The 23,938-nt window shown below is 36.6% G+C and overlaps 3 protein-coding genes across 3 annotated transcripts; 1 reads left to right on the forward strand and 2 right to left on the reverse strand.

Annotated features, from left to right (window-relative positions):
* Window positions 1–311: 311 nt before the first annotated feature.
* On the reverse strand, window positions 312–13,526 carry pptc7b (protein phosphatase targeting COQ7 b). Its single transcript, XM_019111422.2, has 6 exons — window positions 13,010–13,526; window positions 8,077–8,256; window positions 4,985–5,183; window positions 2,978–3,101; window positions 2,018–2,147; window positions 312–1,905 (listed from the first exon to the last, which is right to left on the reverse strand). Exons 1-6 carry the CDS (start codon window positions 13,209–13,211, stop codon window positions 1,847–1,849), a joined length of 894 nt encoding a protein of 297 aa, XP_018966967.2. The 5' UTR covers window positions 13,212–13,526; the 3' UTR covers window positions 312–1,846.
* A 720-nt stretch (window positions 13,527–14,246) lies between these two features.
* Window positions 14,247–20,335, forward strand: tctn1 (tectonic family member 1). Its single transcript, XM_042732292.1, has 14 exons — window positions 14,247–14,681; window positions 14,755–14,869; window positions 15,753–15,865; window positions 16,082–16,230; window positions 17,119–17,221; window positions 17,437–17,549; window positions 17,632–17,652; window positions 17,737–17,874; window positions 17,970–18,095; window positions 18,240–18,328; window positions 19,007–19,144; window positions 19,267–19,420; window positions 19,614–19,742; window positions 20,005–20,335. The coding sequence occupies exons 1-14, from the start codon at window positions 14,369–14,371 to the stop codon at window positions 20,149–20,151; spliced, it is 1,848 nt and encodes a 615-aa protein (XP_042588226.1). The 5' UTR covers window positions 14,247–14,368; the 3' UTR covers window positions 20,152–20,335.
* Window positions 20,336–20,760: 425 nt separating this feature from the next.
* On the reverse strand, window positions 20,761–23,702 carry LOC109097798 (voltage-gated hydrogen channel 1-like). The gene is made up of 6 exons (XM_042732291.1): window positions 23,544–23,702; window positions 22,143–22,350; window positions 21,943–22,047; window positions 21,586–21,817; window positions 20,982–21,094; window positions 20,761–20,897 (listed from the first exon to the last, which is right to left on the reverse strand). Exons 2-6 carry the CDS (start codon window positions 22,320–22,322, stop codon window positions 20,841–20,843), a joined length of 687 nt encoding a protein of 228 aa, XP_042588225.1. The 5' UTR covers window positions 22,323–22,350; window positions 23,544–23,702; the 3' UTR covers window positions 20,761–20,840.
* Between the last annotated feature and the right edge of the window lie 236 nt (window positions 23,703–23,938).

The raw sequence follows: 23,938 nt of genomic DNA on the forward strand, positions 1-23,938 counted from the left end.
ATGGCAAACCTCACAAAACATTGAATTCCATGTTTAGTTATATAGGATTTCAAATATGAAAGCTTAAAAGAATACTCATGGGCTATACATATATCAATAATTTTTGACCTTCTGGTTTGCCATCCTGGGCATGTACAATATTTCACAGATACTGGAGAAACAAAACTAAAAAGACATTTTAAAAATCTGTATTGCTTTGTTTTGCCAATCTCAATAAATTGGACAAAAATATAACAATAATGTATAGTTAATGCTTCTCATAGAATCAGTGTTCCATTTTATCCAAAGACTGCAAGCCAATCACACTCAGCTTTCGTGAAATAAAATCGCCATCAGCGCACCAATTTTTTTATTTTACAGGTAAAAACATTCATATAAACAATGTAGTCACTCACACATTTATAATTTACAAAATTAAAGCAGCACATGAATGTGAAAGTTCTCTAGAACCAATCTAGAGCGACACAGGAAAAAAAAGAAAAAAAGTTAGATACCCTTCAATCAATTAAAAAAATAACTCAAGCCTCGCTTGGGAGCACAGAAAACGCCGAAAGGCCTTATGGTCGATCCGTAAAGACCAGCGTTCCCTGACTTCTGCATTCTGTTGAATCTTGTCCACTAAAAGCTAAATATTTATAAAAATAAAACATTTATTTATATACCTGACCTTTCAATTCATGAAAAGCTTTGCCAGATGCTAGCCATTTGTGCGTGCAGACTTTCACACTCAAGGGTCGAGAGGTGAAGTCATGTAAATATACATCCAACACGCATTCACAGTCAACATCCACCATCCCCGTGACCGGGTGTATGTGTCTATCAGCGGATTGTGACATTCTCTGGTACAGACCTTAGTCAGGTTTGATGCCATATTGAAAATAAGGATGCCAGGGATATACTTACAGTCTTTACGAACTGTATAAAGTTCCCAACTTTCAAAAGTTTTGAGTTTTTGTCTACGTAACGTTATTCAGAAAGACGTTTTGTCAGCTGAACAATCGGTTTTATGTTAAACAGTACAATCCATTGAACGCACTGTACTTCTAACCCTCACAGCCTCAGTTTCATTTCTGTTCAAATTTAATTATGGCACTACACTGACTAAGGTCTACGATGTCTGTGCATCTTTCATAATCAAACACAAACTGTACATTTAACCCATCTCCTTTCAAGCCTTTGAACTTGCAATCCATCATCCAAGACCTCACAAAGTGATGGTGTAGATGAAGGTTGTCTAACTAGAGCGAGATATGCTGGCTGAACAGAACTAACCAGCACATCCTAAAGCACTTGCTATTCCCAACAGGTTTAAATCTAGCCAAGCCTCATTGCGAACTTTTACCTACCATTCCATTACAGCTTAACCAAACGGGACAAGTTATACACATACACACAAAAAACACAGAGGCACTCCAGCACATAGAGGCTTTAGAGATGCTTAACTTCTCTCTCAAGACATAGACAACCAACCATTTAACAACAGCTTTTCATTTGCACAAGCCACACAACTTAATACGACAGCTTCTCCCATTAGAACCCACTTTTTGTGGGTAATGCAAGGCTCTCTTTGCCCCTTGGAAAAATAGCAATGACTCAAATTCAACACGAAGATTCCCAAAATCCTTTTGGACACAAATGAGGTCATCAACTGTGGACTGTTTGTACCGCTTGCATCACCACCCACACCAGCGAGTTCATGTTAACCTCCTCCCTGCGTTGACTGGAGATCTACTCGAGAAGTGGAAGAATGGAAAGGGGTGCTGGGAGAAGTGAGATGGGGAGCAGTGCAATAAGGGAGGCGTGGAAGACACAGGTGTAAGAGAAGAGCAAGCTTCACTGAGCGCGCTCAGTCTGTGTATTCTGCCACGATGGACAGAAGCACTGTGATGTCATCAGGCTTCCCCCCTGAAATGAAAACAGACCAATTACAGGGTCAGTATCGCTGATTATGGATATTCAAAGAGGTTTTGGGATGAGAAAGGTAATGGAAGTCAAGAACCTCTTTTTGAAGACTCACCTCTTACATTCAACCCATTGTCACAGGCAAACTGGGCGAAAGGGGACATGTAGTTGGGGTCGTAGGCCAACTCGTGGGCCTGTTCAGCAATGCTGCGGGCAGTCTGCTGGATACTATCATAGTTGGTGTTCTAAGGTAAAATAAAAATTAGAGATAAATAAAATAAAAACATGGAAAGTACCCACCGATATTATACTGATATATCGGCCATTATATGGCTATTTTGACATTATCGGTATAAGAAGATGACCTGAAGATAACCTGAAAAAGGTGGAAATCCTACTAATAACCAAGTATAGTGTTAGACTGATATATCAGCCATTTTGATTCTAAGTTTATCGGTATCAACCGATAATACAGCCCTGCATCTTGGAAAAAAAAAACTAATATTACCAAATTTGATAATGATGAGTTACCAAAAGCTGGTTTTAATGACAAAAAGTACTCCAAATGCATCATTTAACTTAGAATCTGCAAAGGTGTGGAAAAAATTAATGAAGTATAAGGCATAAAATAATGTATATATGCAAAAATTGGCTGAGAATTGAACAGAGATGTAACCCAGAGGAAGACAGATAATCAAGTCTTTGTTGCAGTATTTTGGTGATGAAGGGATAATACAAGATTTCTTCACCTTACAAAGAATTGTCAAAAACCATTGTGAGAAAATGTGACGTGCTTGAGCAAAACAGGCACTATTTTTGGAATCAGCATCCCTTAATTAGTAAGAAACAAGTATTGTTGCTGAATGCTGATTTCATTCAGCAAATATGATGCAGGATGGTGTAATTCTGGACACTGGTCCCTTCAGGTCCAATTGCATCTTATTTGCGATCATAACATTGTTCTATAGGTGATATATCAGCCACACTAATCTCTATAATATTGCTATAAGCCGAAAACCAAATCAGTTGACTGTCGCACAAGCACCCTCACATTTAATGCAAGTACTGTCTGTACCTTGAGTTTCTTGAGTTCTTGCAGGATCATGTAGTCTGGCATGTTGTCAAAGAGGCCGTCAGTAGCGGTCAAAATGATGTCCCCTAATTGGACATCAAAGGAAGAGCTATCTGCTGCCTCAGGACTGAAAGAGATCAACAAAAACATATAGAATTACACTTCCGTAGAGCATATGCCAACGCTCTACAATACCAGTGTATTTTAATCACTATGCCACCCACATACCCATGATTGATGCAAAGTTATGAACACTGTCTTGAAAAATAAATTACACAGATAAATAAAAAATAAAATGTTAAGCATAAAGGACCTGCAGTTCTCAGATTAATGTCTACAGGCAAAAATCCAATCATTTTGTAGAAATGCTAATGGGAAAACAATGATCTAATCCAATAAATTAGACTGAGATACTTGATCAGGGCTGAAACTCAAGCAGTAGCGCAAAAGGGTAACAGGCCAGAGATCAGCCTGACCTAAACAGAGGGTAATGGACGCTTGGGATTAAGAGAACTTGTCCAGACCCAACATGACCTCTGGACCAAATCCAATCAGTCAGGTTGTTTTCTGGGAAACCAGACAGGCCTCTTCAAGCTCCAAATCCCTTGAGTTTTAGTTTAATCTGTTTTAGTGCACTGGGTAAGTATTGGTGCTCTGATTATGGGTCACATTTAAGAAAGAAAAAAAGAGGAAATTTGCTTATCGGTTCAAAACTTGCTGCTATTATATTAGATGGCTTTGGGTGTTTTCCAGCTCTCTATGGCAGTCTATCATATTTGTTTTAGGGCTACCCTGGACTAAAGATTTTTCTAGTGGACTAATAGTCATTCATTTAAGCCGTTGCATTTTTTTTACTAAAACACTGCCACAGAATTCAAAGCACCTGAGAGGCTCCAAAGTAAATAGACAAATGCATGTAATTTTACTTGTAAATGTATATTTTAGTGCCAGTGAGGCACACTTAGAACCCAACACTCAGGTCAAGCTCAGGTCAGATTTCCTGCTGCACATGAGAAAGTTAGATGAGAGTTTTCAGTGGAGGTCTGCTATAACAGACTCTGGACAACATAAACTAAAGGTCCCACATAAATTTAGCAGGACATGTAGAGCTTAAAATAATCATGTCCTCTACTGGGACTCAGGAAAAAAAAAATTAAACAAGTGTTCAGCACAATGCTGATTGGCTGAGAGGAGTGGGTTTGCTTCACCACCCTCTCTCTTTGATTGGAGGTTGTGGGTATTTGCGTGTGCGTGTTTGGATGTGTGCCCCTGGCAAGACCGTGGCAGTGAGGAACTAGAATCACATGGCCTTGACATTAAAGAATTGGGCCAACACTCAAACACAGTGCTTTAGGCAGAACTCTTTGGCTGTTCTCATTTCTACAGGGTTCAGGAGAATCTCAGCTAATACCTGCTAATACTGCTCAATCTAATGAGTGGAAAACCTTTTGATACAAGTGTCCACGATAAAGAAAAAAGAAAAATAATGCAAGTTTAATGTTCTTAGAAATTCAGAAATGTTTTTTGAAAAATCATACGATTTAAGAAAAGTATGGTGTAATGGTGTAACCATGATTAAGTATTAACATCCACTTTAAATAGGTTTTAAAAATACTAAAAAAAATTCTATTAGACGCTATATTAAATATTAATGCTTTTTTTAATACAATAAAAACTTACTACAAAAACTTTTTAAAGTTAAAATACTTGCTACAGCCGAGGAGTATTTAAGTCGATATATGTATTAATTGCATATTTAATGTTTTTTTTATAAATGAACAGATGACAGAGAATGATGGAAGTAAGGGGGGAACGTAATAAATCAAACTCACATAGTCTGCACAAGCACCAGATCAACATGTCGCCTCCTACAAGTGCATCTTACACTATTAATTGATGTAAAAGCTACAAGGCCCCATGTGCAGACGTCTGTGACACTGATCTGTGAAACACAACCATCTGTGATACTGCAGTGAGTGTATCCTCTATCAGCGAGTGTCACCGACCCACCTGTCACTCAGCACCACGCCCTCGGCCCCCGGCGGAGCTATAGACAGCTGGAAGGGTGTGTTGAAGTAGTGCTGCTGCTCATCTGACCGATGAACCACCTCTCCACCCCGAACCACCAAGAAGCCCGAGTCTCCCAGATTACAGGTGTGTATCCTGTGACTGCGACGATCCAGAACGACTATGCAGGCTGTGCTACTCCCTAGAAAAGACAGAGACAAAAATAAATAAAATTAAACAAATAATATACATGTAGATTTTTTTTAATTGAAGATATAATGCAGAACTTTTTATATGCACATGAAACAATTTACACTTTATTTTTTATTCACTCACAAAAACAGTTGAGCCTTTGTCCCCATAACATAGTCATGTAACCTACATACTGTGCATGACAGCATGTCCTCACAGCAAGCGGGTGCCGTGATGCATTGTGGCTCCTATTATATAAGAAGCTGTCTACACAGCAAGTAGGCATGACGTGTATGCAGGGAGAAATTGTTGCATGTAAAGTATGTCAGGGGGACAATGTCCATTGTAAAAAATACCACCACCACGTGTTAGCAAGCATAACTGACAGTAGCTGGATTTCCATCCAAAGCTGCGAATTTTATTTAATCGTAAAATTCGAAAATCGCATAAAACATTTGCGGATAAGCACCGTTTGAGTCAACAAAATCGTCACTTCCTGATAAACTGCCACTAAATATCACTAAGAAAAATAGAAGAAGCCACTGAATATAATAATTTTCACATATAATCACTTGCACCTCAGAGTGAGCAGACGAAACAAAATGCAGGAACGCATACTTTGATAGACTTTGCTCGGGCATTTCAGAGTGACCATATCAACATTTCAGATGCTGTGGAACAAGAGCGGTCCAATTGTTAGTCAGGTTTTGCCATCCCATAGCACAAAGTCACATGACTTTTTTTGATGTGCATAGGGGAATTTTTTCAGCAAATGCGTTTCAATCTCCCATTATTCGCACAAGTCAAAAACCACCTCAAGCGAGTGTTAAAACCTGAAATTTGGCATTCCCATCACTAATTTCTGAAGCGATACTTTGAAATATGCATAAAAACAAGGTGATGGAAACATAGCTACTTACAAAAAGTCACGTAAAAGTAACATACTTTTCGTTGAACACAATCAGTAATATTTTCCGTTTGTTAACATTAATGCCAACATACTTTTACAGCGATTTTGTCAATCTAGGTTAATGTTGATATATAAACATACCATTGTTTATTCTTAATTTTGTTCATATATATCCAATAATTTAATCAGTTTGAAATGTTAAAAAATATTACTATTATTATATACTTTCATTCAAATGTTTGGGGTCCGTAAGATATTTTTATTTAGTAAATTAATACTTTTATTCTTCGAGGTGCATTAAATAAATAAAAAGTGACAGTAAAGACATTAATAATGTTACAAAATATTTCTATTTTAAAAATTACACTTTTGAACTAACAAAACTATCACAATTTCCACAAAACATTAAGCAGCACACCTGTTTTCAACATTTATAATAATAAATCAGCAAATCAATTATGAAAATACCAAATCATCATATTCAAATGATTTCTGAAGAGTAATTATACTGAAAATTCAGCTTCACAGGAATAAATTACATTTAAAAGTCCCTGTCCAAAGCCTTGTAGTTCATGCGACCTTGTCTTGATCACTACACATGCCTTCCCAAAATAAAAGCAGGTCACTTTTTAAAGCGGCAAACAACTCAGCAAGACGAAGAACATAGAGTGACATTTCTGAAAGCCCGTGATGTCAGGTTTCAGCAAAAAGAAGACCGGCTGCGTGCTTGGTAAACCAATGCCTTGTTTGAGCATCTAACTTTACTCTCTCAGTCTTTGCGAGGTTAAAAAAGGCACCTGGACCATTTGTAAATTTGAAGTAACCTTAGTAAACAATAACATATCTGCTGATTATGAAGAAATGCTCAGTAAAAATTGTTTCCTTTTGTTAGGCTAAACTCTGTTTAGCATAGATTAAAATACAATGATAATCAGTGAACAAACTGTCACAATACTTTAAGATATTTAAATTTTTCGAAAATATGAAAAACAAAAGATAATCCTACTAAATATGCTTAATAGACTGATGTCTGATGACAAATCAACAGAAATTGCATCTATAAATAAACTCCATTCTCCACTGAAAAATACTGATAAAAATATATTAATTATTAATTAATTGTTAACATCTTACAATAACGTTTCATTTAACTACATTAGTTAACATGAACTAACAACTAACAATACAGCATTTATTAATTTTTACTAATGTTAACATTTGCTAATACATTTTTAAGATCAGAAGTTGCATGTGTTAACATTAGTTAACGCAGTGTGAACTAACATGAACATTTTTATTAACTAACATTAACAAAGGTTAATAAATGCTGTAAAAATACATTCCTCGTTGTTTGGTTAGTTAATGCATAAATGTGAACAAATGAAATCCTTCTGAAGTGTTACCTATTAATTTATTATTTACCTTAGCGACATGCTAATTTGGAGTTTAATTGTTGCCTATGTACAGCATTCAAAACCGGTCACTAGTAAGTTATCTTTAACTGAAATTAACAATTAGTTAACTGAAATAAAGCTAAAATTAAAAATTAAAAAATTGAGGAAAAATGTAAACAAACAAACATATATAAAAGAAACTAACTCTAATAAAATGTCTAAGTTGAAGTACAATAATTACTAAAATAACAAGCTAAATAAAAATTACTGAAAAAATATCTAAATGGGAAAAAAAAAAGTTACTCAAAAATGTAAAAGAAAAGTAAAAAATGAATCAATTCTACAACAGAATACAAACAATACTAAAATAACACTGTATGAGATATATGACATCAAAACTTGCCATTTTGCTGCTCATAATAGTCAAGCATGAATTCTTGACAATACATTTGGAAAAAACTTGGACAAGAATCAGTACTGTACATCACGACGCAAGGACTGTGAGTCATCCTGCAGCTCTTTAATTTCTTTATCCTTTAAAAGCAGCAGCGAGTGTGTGACTCACCGTATGCTTGGTGTGTGTGTGGATAAGATCTTACCCAGCAGCGGTACTTTGTTCTGCAGGAGTTCATAATAGCCAGAGGTCAGGATGCCCACGGGGCTGCTGGGAGTGAAGCGGCCCTCCTTCACGAGCCGTTCACACGTCCTCATCAGGGTGGCAGAGAACTGCGAGGGGTCCACGCCGTAATCCCTCCACCCCCCGACTCCATCCGCAACACCTGAGAGGAAAACAGAATGGGAAAGATACTGTCATCATTAAGAGTAAAACCAGTTGGATGTGTGTTAACTTCCTCAACCCTAATAGCTCTAACACCTAACTTCTGACAATCAGATGAAAAGGAAGGAAGAGATGGCGGTTTCTGACACCGCAGATACAGATGGCAGCTGCCACAAACCTCCTTCCTGACCTCCTGACTGACTGCGCATTGTGATGGTAATGCAAAACAGCCGTCTGCTAAAGCACGTCTGACGCCTTCGTTCAACAAAGAGGATGTTAGATGGATATCTTGTGAACCCCTTGAACTCCAGGTAGCTAGTAACTACTGGTTATTCTTTACTAAATCTAACCAGACAACTCAAGCACTCCCTGTTTCCCATGTAAAAAATGGTGCGAACTGAAGACATTTAATTACGTCCTCAAAAAACACTGTAAATTAAAGGCATTGTAAGTGATTTGGTTCAAACACATTTTTTGTTATGCTGGCTGAAAGTCAGAACATTCATTACAAACCAAACAAGAAAGGAAGGCGTTATTATTGTAATATTATGCGCTTTGTATCGTAATGTTTTCTCAGCGGTGAACGAGACTTGAGGTAATCTGACGCGTCACATTCAAACCTCATCGTGTCGCTGGTTAGGCTCTGCTCAGCTTGTGCACGCTCATGTGTTTTGAGGAGGCGTGGCTTTGGAGAATGATTTGCAGGGAGGGTGGGATCTTATGCTTTCAAAGCTAGCTTGCTATGAAATCACCTACCCTACCTTTAAATTCAACGATTAACAATTTGTCACAAAGGGAGCTGAATTTAAAATTGCTACCATTTTTTATTAGTTGTTGGCTACACAATAGAAAATGGTATAAACATTCAGCAAAATCATATGAAACGAACATGAATGAGTCTATTTCTAAGAACTTGACACTTTTAAACTAGATTTTGAAATGCTTTCGTTGTTCTTTATTGTAAACAAATGTATGTTTGTTTCAACATTAGTGACAGCATTAAAGTTATCTTTGAAAAACTGCACTTAATACAAGAAAAATTATGTATAATGGTGATTATAAATAAAATCAAAGTAGCGAAAAAACACAACACAAGGACTCAAATCTGTAAACCGCTGTTTTGAATGACTGAATCACCTTGCTTGGCTAATTTTCGACAGCCAAATCTAGTAATTTCAAGGAATTCACACAAGTCGGAATTTTGAGTGAATATTTCGGAATGGGTTCGGTGATCTCTGTGTGAGCTGTGCTTTATATATTACTACATGATTGATTATTATTGGAGATGTGAAGAATAAAAGATTGGCACGATGTCTTGGCTTAATTAAAAGAATGCAAACTTGCTGTAGATTTCATATTTTTATATTTTAGATGTATTATATGTTGAAACTTGATTTTAAAATACAGAATTATTCCATTTTGAAAGCAGCTTAAGGCTGCAATATAATACAGCACTGAATACTATGACGCTGTGTTTTGACACGATACACTACTACTTTCCTTATTACTGGTAAAGTTTCATTATTTTGAAAACAAGCAAGCTACTGTCACAATGCTGGAGAATGTTGTTAGTAGCATCTCTAATTTAAGTAAGTCCCTTCCTAACACCAATACTGTGACATCTTGCTCTGACTAATCATTGTAAACACACACACACACACATCAAGAATTCAGAGATTGCATGGGCTCAACGGGAGATCCAGGCTCAAAAGGAATGAGCGGCGACTTATCGGAGTTAAACATGATTTCAAGCACAAATCAAGCTACCATTAACATTTCAATGGAGCTTTGCAAATAAGACCAACTGTTCATCACAAGGCTGCAAACACGGTGGTGTTAGAGTAGGAGAAAATACTTCAGAATGGGACAATATGACTTGGAGGAGACCGTATCGAAACACTTCACAGGAAGAAACGTTTATTATAATTCCACATAGATGACCAACATACAGGCCACATCGTGAGGTCTGATAAGTGAGTCCATGATTTAGTTTCATAAACATTAACCTGAGACGACCATATTTACCATAGCAAAAGAGCTAAAGACAACTGCTCTCCATCTGTTTACACCCGCACACACGTGAAGGCAGATTCCAGCGCTGCCATACAACGAGTCCACTTTATGTATCAAGGAGCAACTTCCTTGTGACAAACAGTCACCCAGAGAGCAGATGTGTGTCAAATGACAGATGTGTTGGCTTTTAATAAAGTGGTCATGTTACGTGACTACCTAAAACAATTACATTTTTATGTGATATCTGTATTTAAAAAAAAACTAATGTATAATAATATACAAATATAAAAAATTATTAGGAAGTGCACACTCACAAGTAACAAGGTGAAGGAAAATACAATATTGTATTTTAATATTTTTACAGTCTTTCAGTTGAAACTTTTCTTGAAAATGGCATAGTCATTTGCAAGACTAAATTAAACAATTGTGAATTGAAAGAACATGATGCATTTAAATTAGATTTTTAAAAAAAAATGTTTTTCCATGTTCTTAATTCTTTAACCCATTGTATTTAATGAACTGAATTAAAATGGGTATCACTGCTATTTTTAATATACTTAATACCTCAACATATTATAAACATGCACTGCACGATTTGGGCAAAAAAATCTGAGATTTTTCTGATACTTTAAAATGCAATTAAAGAAATACAGGTTTGCTGTGCTTTTTTGTAGAGCTGTATAATTTGGTTAAAATGTTGTGATTTCATATCAATATGGCTATAAAATAATAATTATTACTAAAAAAGTAAAAAATGACTAAATAAAAAAAAAAAAGAAATATTACTATCGTAACTACTGCATTTAAGAAAACATTTCTACATAACTGTACAATCACAATACTAATATTTACAGCTTATTTTGCTTAATTGCAAATGTCAAACATTCAAAAAATGTATTTTATTTGTTTTGATGAAAAACTGGTGGATGATGAGCTGCTCGGGTGTAAGAACACAGCGTCACACTTCACTCTGAAACATGCAGCGCATATATTTATTTAAATTGCAGCCTTCACAATTTGATAATCATACTGATGAGCTGTATAGTGATTATGGGTTTATTTTGATTAATTAAGCAGCCCTAACTTTATCGATTCATGATTATATACTTTGAGATATAACATGTTACCATATATAAAGACTCTGGAGGTACCATCAACCCCTATCTGAACATGATTGAAATTAACACATTATTTCCTGTTGGCACAACAAAGGCCACTATGAATAATAAACCTGAAACCTCTAAGCAAGCAGTTATTTAGTCTTATAGTTTTTGGCTGTTAAATGGAACATCGTGTGTCTGACTGGCTAGTCATGACTGCTGGATTAAAGTCTGTGTCCGTCAGTGACCGAGCACATCTCTGAGATCTCCTGGAAAAGTGTTTCAGTGAACACCTCGCATCCAAATTAGAATATGATTACAAAGGTTCACACCCTCCTGAAACTTCAACACGAAGAACTGAGAAAAACAGACCACTCCACTAACAAGGGCACCAAATAAACCCTTGAGCTGTCTCTTCCTGTTTTTAAGACCAGCTCATTATGCTAATTGGAGTGGAAAGTGAAGATCATCTACTGACCTTTAAAGACTCGTGATAGTAAAAAGAGGAGTTCACTAGACTCGGAGGACGGAGATAAAAACATTTAAAAAGAAATTAAGTAATGGGAGATGAGGCAAAAAAAAAATAACTTTGATCTGAAGCAAAAAAAGTATTTGAAGATCAGACAAAAATACAAAAGGTACAAGTCGTTTGTAACGGTTTTATAGTAGTTAGTAACTGGTATTTTGAGGTAAGTTATGCAGAACAGCTGGTCTGCTACTCACGTGCTGCTGGGTCTGTAACAAAAGCCTGCGAACATTCAGTGCTGCACGTGCATGTAGCAGGGAACTCTTAGTTTTCTTGGGTTTTTGTTAGTTTTCTCAGTGACGACTATACAGTATTATTTAAGGTTTTTATATCAGGTTGTAGAAAGGCTGGAGAACATTTCTGCGGGTCAACGAGTGGACAATGAAGCCGCCTGTGTGTGTCGCTGTGATTAAACAACATGGCCGCCTCCATGCTCAACCATTCTGACCTTTACAAAGAGCTCCTGCAACACTTACAAGCGAGCCCTTGATACTCCTACATAATACAGTCCAGATAATCCAGACATGTTTCGTGCATACAGCTCATAACATTCTTTAAACAGGTCGAATTACTTAAAACATTAATATTCGCAGTGCAAATTACATTTATAGAACCAAAGCACACGCGATGGGAGAAATCTATTAATGTTAAGCACGCCTGACTTTAATAACTTGTCATTTATATCCGTGTTTCCACGATGGGAAGGTTTAACGGGGAAATCATTCTAGTTTCCGCCGCTAGTCGCGCTTCTGGGGTTCAGTCTGGCATCTTTCTGGGTGAAAGGTCAACTTGTGTTACCCAAGCTCTTCTGCTATAAATGTAGATTTTATATGCATAATATGATATAATATTTATAATCGGTTGCCCGGCTGCTACGTATTTAAGGAACGCGTGTTAAATCTACATGCGGGGTCAGGAAAATCCTAAAAATGCAGGTAGCGTTAGGTTATTTCAGGTGAGTGCCTCTCACCCCTCCATCACGAGCGAGCCGAGTGCTGCTCACATTAACCCGTGAAGGTCACTTTCACAGTTAAAAGTCCCTACTAACAAGCTGGTCACCGTGCATATTCATAAAACAACTGATTTATAACACATTGAATTTTGGTGGCGCTCACCGAGGACATCCGCGGACTTGTGCCGGGCAATGAAGCAGGCGTCGTCGCCGTAGCACATGCCCTTCTTCAGGATCCCCTTCCGAAAGTCCTTCCCGAAGCCGCAGCTGGCCGTGACCAGGCTGTAATCTCTGCCGTCCGTCTGCGAGAGTCCGCCCAGGACAGCCCTGGCCACGATCCTGCCATAGGAGAGTACCGATAACATCCCCCGCGGTGTACGGTAAGCGCGTGTCCCGTGTCTCTAGGATCTGAGCACCGACATTCGGCTCCGCGCGCCGCACAGGAAGCACACCGGCCGAAGCGAGCCGCTTTAAAAGTGACACAAACGCCCTTTCTTCTTCAGTGAACGCCGGTCGCGTGAGCTATACGGCTGTTTTGTGTCTTGGATGAAGTTACGGCTGTTTTATGTCTTGGATAAAGTTTCTCCGGTGCACTCCATCCTCCGGTCTAGTGTACTCACTCACTCCAGCGCAGTGTTCCGGAGACAAGCGCATACGGGCCCTGGGGTCACGTGGCCGGCTGCGGTGACGTCAGAGCGTAGTGGAAGAACACGTGCTGGAGCACTTTAAACTGAAATATCGATTACTCTCGTGACAAGGAAACCATTGTCGTGTATTTTTCCATTGCATGCAGTACTAAACTATTCTGTGTTGCTGTGGAGCATTTCAACTGAAACTTTGCTTTACAGCGTTGCTTCAGAGTTCATTTTAATGGGACATGTTCACACTGAAAACATAAAATGGTCTTACTCCAAAGTACAAACCACATTTCCCTCACTTTAAAATGATTTTAAAGTTTATTGTAAGGTTTTACACAATTGTTAAGCTGAAAAGGCACTATAGCTTTTGTGTGCGTTTGTAACCAGACAGTTTTACCTATGAATTTGTTAAATTATACTATTAGTTTATTGTTATTGTATTTTTACTCTCTCACTCTCTCTCTCTCTCTCTCTCTCTCTCTCTCTCATGGTATTTCAGCATATCTCAGATATATATCTTCTTATTGCATTAATTTAAAAGACTTCTTTATTTTTGTGTATTTTTTGTATATATCTTCTTATTTCTATTAGCTATCTATCTATCATTATTAGCGATAGATATTATCTATCTATATACGAATTTAATACAAAGTACAATTTATTCAAGAAGCTCATTAATATTTATATTTTACACATTTTCCACAATAACGACTTAAATGTTTGAAAATACATTTTAAAACCTAAAAATGGTTGAAAGCGTCTACGTACTGCAGCTGACAGAAATAATCTGTTGTTTGGAGTTTAATAGGATCTGCAGCCTTCACTCGCAATCCCACAATGCACGTCACTTCCTGGATACCAATGACAACGCGCTGTATCCAAGCATGGCGGTGTTGCGTTGTCTTATTGTTTTGATATATTTAGATAGCGCGCTTTGCGTTGAAGACTCGAACGCTACGGGAAACGTTAATATCACACTCAGAGACGCGAACGACACGTCTGCTGATCGAAACGAATCGCTTGATTTCACGGATTTGGGAGTCTGGACTCCGGCCTGGACTCCAGAATCCGTGACGGCGCTCCCGGATCAGACCGAGTCCTCGGAGAGCTCCATCCCCGCCACGAGCCCCGAGTCCCCGCGAGCTGCTACAGCCGCGCTGCCGCTGTCTAGCGTCCTTCCCGCCGCGGTTACCGAAGGTGAGAATGCACAGCCATCTGTATGTGATGCCTTACAAAGTGTGCTTGTTTACTCGTGTCCTCTGTCCCTCAGTCTCTGAGCTGTGTCCGTGCAACCTTCAGAACGGACAGTGCGACACAAACTGCTGCTGTGATGCGGACTGCTCCGAGGAGCTGGCCCTGTTCACTGACTGCACAGAAAGAGTCAGGTCAGCTTTGTTTCGAGGAGAAGCTGCTGTAGTAGATGATATTCTATGAAGGAAGGTTTAACATATACAATGTACATATCTAAGATAACAAAAAAGTAACATTCAATAGAATATTTCACTCAAAAACGACAATTCTGTCATCATTTATTTTCATTCCATAATTATATTATTTTCTTTCATCGGTGGAAGACAAAATGTGATTTAAATTCTGGATTAACTATTTATTTAATATGATCCATGGAATTTATTCCTGTTGCATGTTCTATTAAAAACATAAGGATTATATTAACATTATTTGCTCTTCATTGTTTTGTTTACATTCGGTGCTTTTCAATACTTGAAGTTTGCACTGTTAAATTTTGTTCTGACGATTATTCAGCATTATATGAACCACAGTTTTGATTTTACTTTTAGAAATGTGATTTTGCTGAATATGGGAAATTTTTTTTGTGATGTTTTTTTGGTGTTTTTTGGAAATTATTATGTATAGTTTCTTATATAAAGTATATATTATAAAAAAAATAAAATAATTTAAGTATTTACCTGATATTTACTCTCATATATACCAGTTAGCATATCTATAAGTATACATTTAAAAATAACCTTTTTTTCTGGTATTTTAATATGGATTGAAAACATAGTTTGAGTCTCAGAATTTGAATTCAGTGTTCAAGTGTTGCATTATCTGATCATTTGAGACAAAATATTTGTGATATTGTATTAAAATATTAATGATGGGACATTCTCTGGTTTGATTTTGTATTTGGTAACTGACAGTGATGGCCTTAGATGCTGATATGGCATTCAATAAAAGTATACTACTACTACTGATTGTGATTCAGATGAAATCCAGATGTGTTACTGTTTTTCATTGTCTATTCAGTAATGAACCCAGACTGTGCAACCAGGATCCAGCTGTGTATACCCTGAGCTCTACACAAGAGGGTTTATCTGGAGACGTCAACCCGGATGTCTCCTGTATTCAGACTTCTACCTGTACGGGAATCCTTTTATGGCCTTTTGAAGTCTTTAGAGTTAAGACTAAAAACTGCAGAGTTTTTAATTTCCTTATTAAGCTCTTATACACCCTTTATTCTTTATTTTAAACTGCATTTATGATATATATTAATTCATGATCAAGCTGTGAACTCTTATTCAGACAGGCTGTATTTACAAGCAAATGTTTTCAGTTCATCATTGGTTCCTTTTTAGATGAACAAGGTTTGTCATTTGCTACACCCAAAGTTCCCACTGAGGAGAATTTTGACTCCCTTTTTGGTCCATTTTTGGGATTCTTTGGGCGTTCGAGTGTGACCAGTGCACGTCAAAGCCCCGATGTGGGAAATTCATCAGGATACCAGGTAAAGTTTTTGAATATTTGATAGTTAATGAAAATGATGTGTGACTTTCTTTCTTCTGCGGCATAGCATACCGTGTCCAATTATAATCCAGATGAGTTTGTTCTGACACTTATGTTAGCATCTGGTTTCATAGGAAACAGCGCTGAGTTGGATTTAATGTGATTGTAACCCCTCAATGCTTGTACTGATTTAATATTTTGCTCTCTCTGTCAATGTTTTCCTTTTATCAGAGAACATATTGATTTCTAAGATGTCAGGATGGATGTTTTTCTGCAGAAGAGGAAAGCATATTTTTAATTTTCGAAGAATTAGATTACTGTACATCCATTTCCCATTTAACATCACATTTGTATCAATGTATTGTATTCATTTTCCCCTGAAAACGCTATGTGAATCACCCCTGTTACCACTGTTTAACCCTCGAAAGCATATGAAACATATGACATATGAAACAGTAGTCCAAAAATGGACTTTTTTTCATGGAACAGTTTATTGAAGACATAATCTAAAAATAGTTTTCAGGCTTTTATGGCTTATAATGAGAATATGGAGCTCAAACTTGAGGTGAAAAAACATCCTAGTTTTATTCAGAGGCCTAAAAATGTGTAAAAATTATCAATTTCATACAGTTGCTGATGTTTATATTTATATGATGTTTGAATGATCTGTTTTATTATCAAAACTGTGTATGTGAACAAAAAAAAAAACTTTCTCAGATTTCCTAATGGATCATATTTGATACTCACATTTCAACATGATTTTTCTAAAAAAAAATGATGTATGGATAATCAGGTAAACCTTTTATCAAGTTGATAATTTAGAGGTCAAAATATGATACAGTAGGTTTCATATGGTTTAGCAATGTTTCTGTCTGTGTTCTGTCTTCAGTATGGAGAAGTCATTCAAACAGTGAATGAGACTGAAGAGCAGGAATTCTTCACCTTTCCTGCCTCCGCAGGAACAGCTCACTGCTTAGACGCAAACCCTGCTGGTAAGACAGAAGTTATTCTGAAGAAAATGTTAGTGCTGCATGTCCAAACAGTTGTCGCCGCAATGCTTCATGGTTTGAGGTTACATTTATATCTGCAGCAGTGTGTTAAGTAGGGTTAGAGTTTTAGTGCTCCTTGCCTGTTGGCATTGAACCACTTGCACTAGACTAGATGTTCTAGTCTATTGCCAAACATAGATTATCCTGATGTTTTACAGGTTTTCTGAAGGACCAGACAAGCAGATGTATGAGGAGCTTTGATTTAGTGCAAGATTGTGAAACACTAAAAGCTCTGCGCTTGGAAACTTATATTAATTTCAACATCCGTTCTGTGAGTTCTTCACCTCTCACATCTCAGTTTGTAAAGAGTTTTATTGTTACTATGCTATTTAAAGACTCTTGTTTTTCTCTAGGGGAAGATGCAGGAAGCTAAAGTAAGTTTCAGTGGTGTACTATTTTGCATTAAAAACACTGACTCTGCATATTAATTTGACATGCTTTTCTGTTTGTCACCGGAGGTCATTGGTGTGGAGGTGGCAGCCATTACTCTGCAGTCTTTAGAGGGCACACAGACACCGGTGGACCCAGCTGAGCTTGCGTCCTATATTCCTGTGCTTCTGGAGTCTGGTGACATCTGCAACAACGTTGTACTGCAGGTGTGCACATAATGAAAATGTTACTAGTCTCTCAGAAATATGAAATGTATCAGGAATCATAAACTGTTTAAAAAAAAACATAACTTTTACGTCAGGTGAAGTACACTTTCAGATACAGTGAAGCTGGGGAAATCCTGAATGCGATGGCATCAATTTTGCTGGGAGCCATTAAAAGTGTTACGGTGCCTATTCAGCAAGAGTTTCAGATTACATTCTTGCAGGTATTTAATTCTACCCTTTTCATATTTTCTTGAAAGAATTGTAATTATTTCAAATGTATTATTTTAATTAAATATTGTAAAATATTTTTTATTTAATTTATTTTACAAACAGGAAGTAATAGTTTTGTGTTCATCCACTGACAGGACATCTCTAGCACACCAGTGTTGCAATTTAGTGGCAATCCTGGCTATGTGGTGGGACTGCCCCTAGTGGCTGGGACAAGAACAGCAGAATATCCTTTATCATAAACTCCTTTCTCCTTTCTTTGTGATGAAACATAAATAATTACATCATTAATTTTTCATTAGCACGGAACATCAATAATTTATTCCCTGATATGTATAACACATTTTTTTCCTCAGCTGTGTAGACATAGTTTCCTTAACTAATTTTCTAAGTTGGGGGCTAATAAAACAATGAAATAAAAGATAATTTTATTTTTTATTTTGCCATACAGCTCCAAAAATGTCCACCACAATGTTTCGGATATTTTTTTAAAACTAATCAAAATTTGAATCTATTAATTATATTCAGTAAATATGTCCAAGATAATAATAATATGTGTTTTGGTGGAATTTCAAACATTATTTATTAATATTGTCTAAGGTTTCTAAAAAATACCCCATATGTTGTGTGTATGACAACATGTTAATAATTAACGTCAGTAATCAGTAATGTCGTCATGAAAAATATTAATAAAAATTTCAAAATTCTGCACCTAAAATAAAATAAATGTGGTGATAAAGATAACTCTTAGCATGATGCATTTTGATCCCCTAAAAAGGTTTTAAGATTATTTCATAAGTGTGCTACTTTTTCATTTCCATAATAGATTTTAATAAATAAATGCAAAGCCTGTTGTCTATCAAAGCATCCACCTGTGTGGCACAGTCCTTGACCCCCGTTTTACTGGGATAGTTCAGTCCGCTAACCCAAAAGGATCACTCACTATCCTCCAAAACTCTGCAGATCAGGATTGCTTGTCTGGGTCATCTCGGCGCTCCCCTGTCCTGTTTGGGATTGACATGGTATCAGGCTGCACTCTGAAGTAAGAGGCTATTATAATGATTTGTTTTTGTGAATTAGACAAATATTGTCCAACAACAATCAAGTATATAATATTCATCACCATTACTATTTTATGTGCATTAATGTCCTCCCTTCCTGTAGGTTGTCCGATGTAGTTAACTGTTCTCTGGTATCTGAAGTCATTTTGTGGGCGCTAAAAGGCCAGAGCTTTCCGGACCATGTAGCCTCATTTGGGAATTCCTTGCCTCAAAACCCCCTGGACTGGGTTCCAATACAGAACCAAACCATAGCATTGGTAAACAGCCTACTTATTATTATTTCCCTCTATGTGTGGCATGGAGAACTGGTGCTGAAGTGAAAGAGAAGTTAGAGGAAATGTTGACATGTAAACTTGACTGGCAGTCACCATGATGATGCAAAGCTGATTTGTAAACCACTGTTTATTCTTGTAATGAATGTCTTGCTTAACACATTTTATGGTTTACCAGACACAGGCTTGCAGCATACCACTGTCTTACCATCTTGAGGTAAAATGGACCAAGTACGGAACCTTGGTGAACCCCCAGGCTCAGATTGTGAGCGTCATGGAGACAATCATTACTAACACCAGCAGTTTGGTAAGTTAAACATTGCAGAACATTGTTCATGACTTTCAGCAATTATGTAATAGTTGTGTTTAGTAAACACAGTTAAAACTGTGTCAAAGGTCAACATACAGTGGATGACCATAAAGTGTTTTTAACACATTCAACTTAATGGGAGTTTATCACATTGAGCATGGCTCAGTATTACCCTGAATTTTAGGTCTTTCATAAAGTCATTGGAGATTTCATGTGAAATTAGATATAAAGTTAACACTAGAACCTTTCTTTGTCTTAGGCCCTCCTTACCAGTGCCGATGGTCTTCTGTCTGTCACAAGCTCAGTGAGTTTTGTTGATGTCTCTGCATCTGCCAGTCCAGGATTCAAAGTTCCTCCTACAATTGATGCTAAACTACCCTTTGACTTTTTCTTTCCGTTTGTATAATGGAATATTTCAGTTTTTATCTCTTTTGGCAACAACATGAAAGGAGGACCACTGTTTCTATAACCATGTTTCTTTGAAAAATTTGTCTTAATTGAAATTCTAGTGTATATTTATTGTCTAGTCATTTGTATATAATGTACTGATTCACATTTTTAAAAATAAAGAATATTTTCATATTAGTGGACTGATGTGGAACAATAGTGGTATATACAGTATATGTATGTGTGTGTATAAAGTGTAATTCAATTTCAGTGCAAAGACATGCACAAAATGAGGAATGAACAATCATGTTTTATAATATTTACTCAAAATTTACTAAAACATTTAAGAACAGAAAAAGTGCTCTATCCATTGTAAAATCTGTTGTTCATTTTGGAACTGTTACATGAGCAAAATGCCACTACTCTTAATAAGCCAATTCATCAGACAGCCAGATATGTTGGTCTATTAATATTTCATTTCTCATTTACAAAATAATATTTATTTCTTAGCTTTCAGACACATTCACATTTATAATGAGAAAATATTAAATGTACACTTGATAGATAAAACAACAATGTTGATAATGATTTTGGAAAAAAAGTGATTCAGAATAAAAATCAATTATCGTACAATCTATTGAAGCAAGTTTAATATTCCAGTATATATAACTTGTGTAGTTGAGATTTCCCGTTTTATTCCTTGGAGCATCAAAATTCAATGCAGTGCTGTTTTAAGATTGCACGGAGCTTTGCATTTTCTTGATCCTGTTGAAAGATTAAATTAAAACCACTATCAGTTTAATAATTAATAAATGGAATAATTACTCATGTTTAACAAGAGCTACTCACCATTTTTGTGTTCCGCTCTTGAAGTTCATTGACTTGATGAACAAGTTTTTCATTGATCTCCTTTATTTTCTGAACTTTGTGATGGGCACGATTTTTCACAGACAAAATGATACCTATAAGAGAGAAAACAAGTAAGAAAGGCAAATAAAAGTATTACAGCGGAGATTAGAGGATAATGCAACAACCGGGTTCCAGAAGTAAAACTTACATTGATTTTGTCCATAGAGATACAGATTTTTAGTGATAATATACATAAACATATAATTAATTACTTAAGTAAAATGGACCAAGTACTGAACCTTGGTGAACCCTCAGGTTTAGATTGTGAAGATCGTGAAACAATCATTACTAACACCAGCAGTTAAACATACCAGAACATTTTTCATGATTTTCAGTTGTTACAAAGTTTCTTTCAATAAATTTCATCAATAAATAGTTTTATATTTTACTTAAGTTTTTGACTTGATTACACATTTGCGATGTTTCTTCATAAGAAAAATTCATTCCCTCAGGAAAGAATTTATGTGCACAGTGCTTTTATATTTTTTTCTGATCCAAACTGAAGTTCTAATATTTAGTTGCTGGGTCAAAATAATTCCCGTACCATTTATGATCCTGGCCACTCTCCACAACCTGAGCAAGATCAGAAGCCCCATGGCATCAAATGCATCTTCCTTTGAGATATATACAATTTCCAGGATGAAGGATACCACCACCACAATCGCATCAAACACCTCAAACTTATGGTGGAGGAATTCTAAACGATAGGCATAGATTTTTCCAGACAGCTCCACCATGAAGAATGTGAGAAGGGCGAGGCTGAGATAGTGGAATACCTGGAATAATGGCAGGAACATTCGGATAGAGGATAACCACAGAATAATCACTGACATATCATGTGTCAACAGAAATATGACATCCATGTTTTTTTGTGCTGACTAGGCATCTGAAGCAGACTCACCTGCGGAGCGATTCTGTGATGATCCGCTTGAATGATAGACAAGTCAATAAGCAACTCGCACAGAACAAAAATGGCATCCAAGACGACCAAGCAAACAACAACAATCTAATCAACAAAATAACAGTTCAAGGTTATTTTCAATCATGTAAACAGCATTCTATATCTATGTACATATACAAATAAAGAGTGCAAACATTTACCTGGAACCTCTCTGTACTGTAGAGGCGGCGTAGGGAGTCCCTGAAGCTGACCTGTCCCAGGTGCTGTCCTGTGGCCAGCTCAAGGTCTCCACGGGCATCGTGCGGATCCTCGTCCTGCAACTGTGCCGCGGTGTTTTGCTCATCACCCACCGCTGTGAAATGCCTCAGAAAACTGGACATTTTTCTCGGGGGTCACATGAGTTGAACACTAACAGAAAATTAATACTTTGTAATTTATATTTGAATCATACATTCAATATTCGAATTTGTGTCTCTCTTAAATTATGGTGAAATTTCATCATGAAGACAGCTAGAATCAAATGTAGGTGAGACAGGGACTAGTTCAAGTGAATATTTCTCAGGGTATTTAAATTTGTGTACTATAGACACATACCCTACAATCCTGTTACAGAAATAAATATCATTTAAAGATAACATAACAGGAAATAGTAGGCCAATAGCAAGCATAGGCTATTGTTGTCTTATATGGAACCAGCTATTAAAGATCCAATTACAGGCTTCATTTTCAAGATTTAAACATCAAGACTGAACAGAATTAAACAAAACAGTTAATGAAACAGCCAAAAATGTAAACGGTATAATCATATGTTCTAAATAAATAACATTAAAACATAAGAGTTAACTTGTCACAACCTGATAAATAAATAAATCCTGAGAACAACGCATTGGTTGAAATCTTTAGTTGTAGGATATATTTGATTCTGGTCTGGCTCTTGTTTTATTGTGATAACAGCAATTAGCTATATAAACTTGATGATACTGCAATTATAGTTTGGATGAAAGAATTCACAAAAAAATGAAGAGGCAAAAACACATGTAGGTAAGATACTCAAATCTAAAATCTGTTGTATGAAAAGACAGTTCAATACATTAGTCACACTATCGACACTTTGAACGGCGTAATTTTCCAATTTTTACTTTGATTAAAAATCTTGCATGCCGCTATCTACAAAAAAATAAATAAAAAATATCCTCAACGGAGATCTTATGTTAAGAAACAAGCCAAACAATTTATACAACAGTGCAGCAGATCTCACTACAAAATATGTCGGCGGGGTTTTTTTTCTATTGTGACACATGCATCATAAAACACTTATTCTTCATCCGTAACTTGAGCTTAACTCGTGATTTCTTAAAACATTTGAACATTTAAATCAGCGAATTTACACACACATTTACGAACGTGTTGCCTAAATGTAAGAAGATGTATTAACTTTAAGGCAACCGCTGTAATCTGGACACTTTAATTCTAATTTCACATGAATGCGAGCGTAACATTTATATTTTTCAGGTTAGGCCTTTTTAGTATATCTATTTAATGCGTGCTCAGTTTAAAAGGAACTAAAAGTTTAAATTGTGCAAAATGAGTAGGCTGCTTACCGGTTTTGTTGCTGAAACAATGTTGCTAACGGCTAACCCAGCATTTGTTCGCAGTTTTTTGAGAGCAACAATTTAGGGTTAACAAACTTTGACCCTAAACACCGCCTCTACTACATGAACGTGATCCTCTGCACAGGATGCAGCCTGAAGGAAGTGACATGGAAGATCTCTCCCAAATCCTTGGATGGACATATTACAGGAATGTGCACGAGACCAGATAACTAGTGACCTGAAGAAGTAGGCTAATCAAACGGCGTATTATTTTAACATGCATTTGTAGGTTTTAATGAAAACTGAATAGCTAAATGGAAAGGTAGTTTCAAAGTTGAAATTGTTGATAATTCAGATGACAGACAGACAGACAGACAGACAGATAGATAGATAGATAGATAGAT

This window comes from Cyprinus carpio, chromosome B10 (assembly GCF_018340385.1).
Source record: "Cyprinus carpio isolate SPL01 chromosome B10, ASM1834038v1, whole genome shotgun sequence".
Taxonomy (NCBI): domain Eukaryota; kingdom Metazoa; phylum Chordata; class Actinopteri; order Cypriniformes; family Cyprinidae; genus Cyprinus; species Cyprinus carpio.

What these genes read in the sequence shown, in the direction of transcription:
- pptc7b (XM_019111422.2), bottom strand. Translation starts at nt 13,211, where the DNA reads ATGTTATCGGTACTCTCCTATGGCAGGATCGTGGCCAGGGCTGTCCTG. An exon ending in CAAGTCCGCGGATGTCCTCG is followed by an intron (nt 8,257 to 13,009) that starts GTGAGCGCCACC and finishes TTTTCCTCTCAG; the next exon opens with GTGTTGCGGATGGAGTCGGG. An exon ending in AAGAACTCAAGAAACTCAAG is followed by an intron (nt 2,148 to 2,977) that starts GTACAGACAGTA and finishes ATTTTACCTTAG; the next exon opens with AACACCAACTATGATAGTAT.
- tctn1 (XM_042732292.1), top strand. Translation starts at nt 14,369, where the DNA reads ATGGCGGTGTTGCGTTGTCTTATTGTTTTGATATATTTAGATAGCGCG. An exon ending in TCCCGCCGCGGTTACCGAAG is followed by an intron (nt 14,682 to 14,754) that starts GTGAGAATGCAC and finishes TCTGTCCCTCAG; the next exon opens with TCTCTGAGCTGTGTCCGTGC. An exon ending in GACTGCACAGAAAGAGTCAG is followed by an intron (nt 14,870 to 15,752) that starts GTCAGCTTTGTT and finishes TTGTCTATTCAG; the next exon opens with TAATGAACCCAGACTGTGCA.
- LOC109097798 (XM_042732291.1), bottom strand. Translation starts at nt 22,322, where the DNA reads ATGTCCAGTTTTCTGAGGCATTTCACAGCGGTGGGTGATGAGCAAAAC. An exon ending in ACAGTACAGAGAGGTTCCAG is followed by an intron (nt 22,048 to 22,142) that starts GTAAATGTTTGC and finishes TTTGTTGATTAG; the next exon opens with ATTGTTGTTGTTTGCTTGGT. An exon ending in AAGAGCGGAACACAAAAATG is followed by an intron (nt 20,898 to 20,981) that starts GTGAGTAGCTCT and finishes ATCTTTCAACAG; the next exon opens with GATCAAGAAAATGCAAAGCT.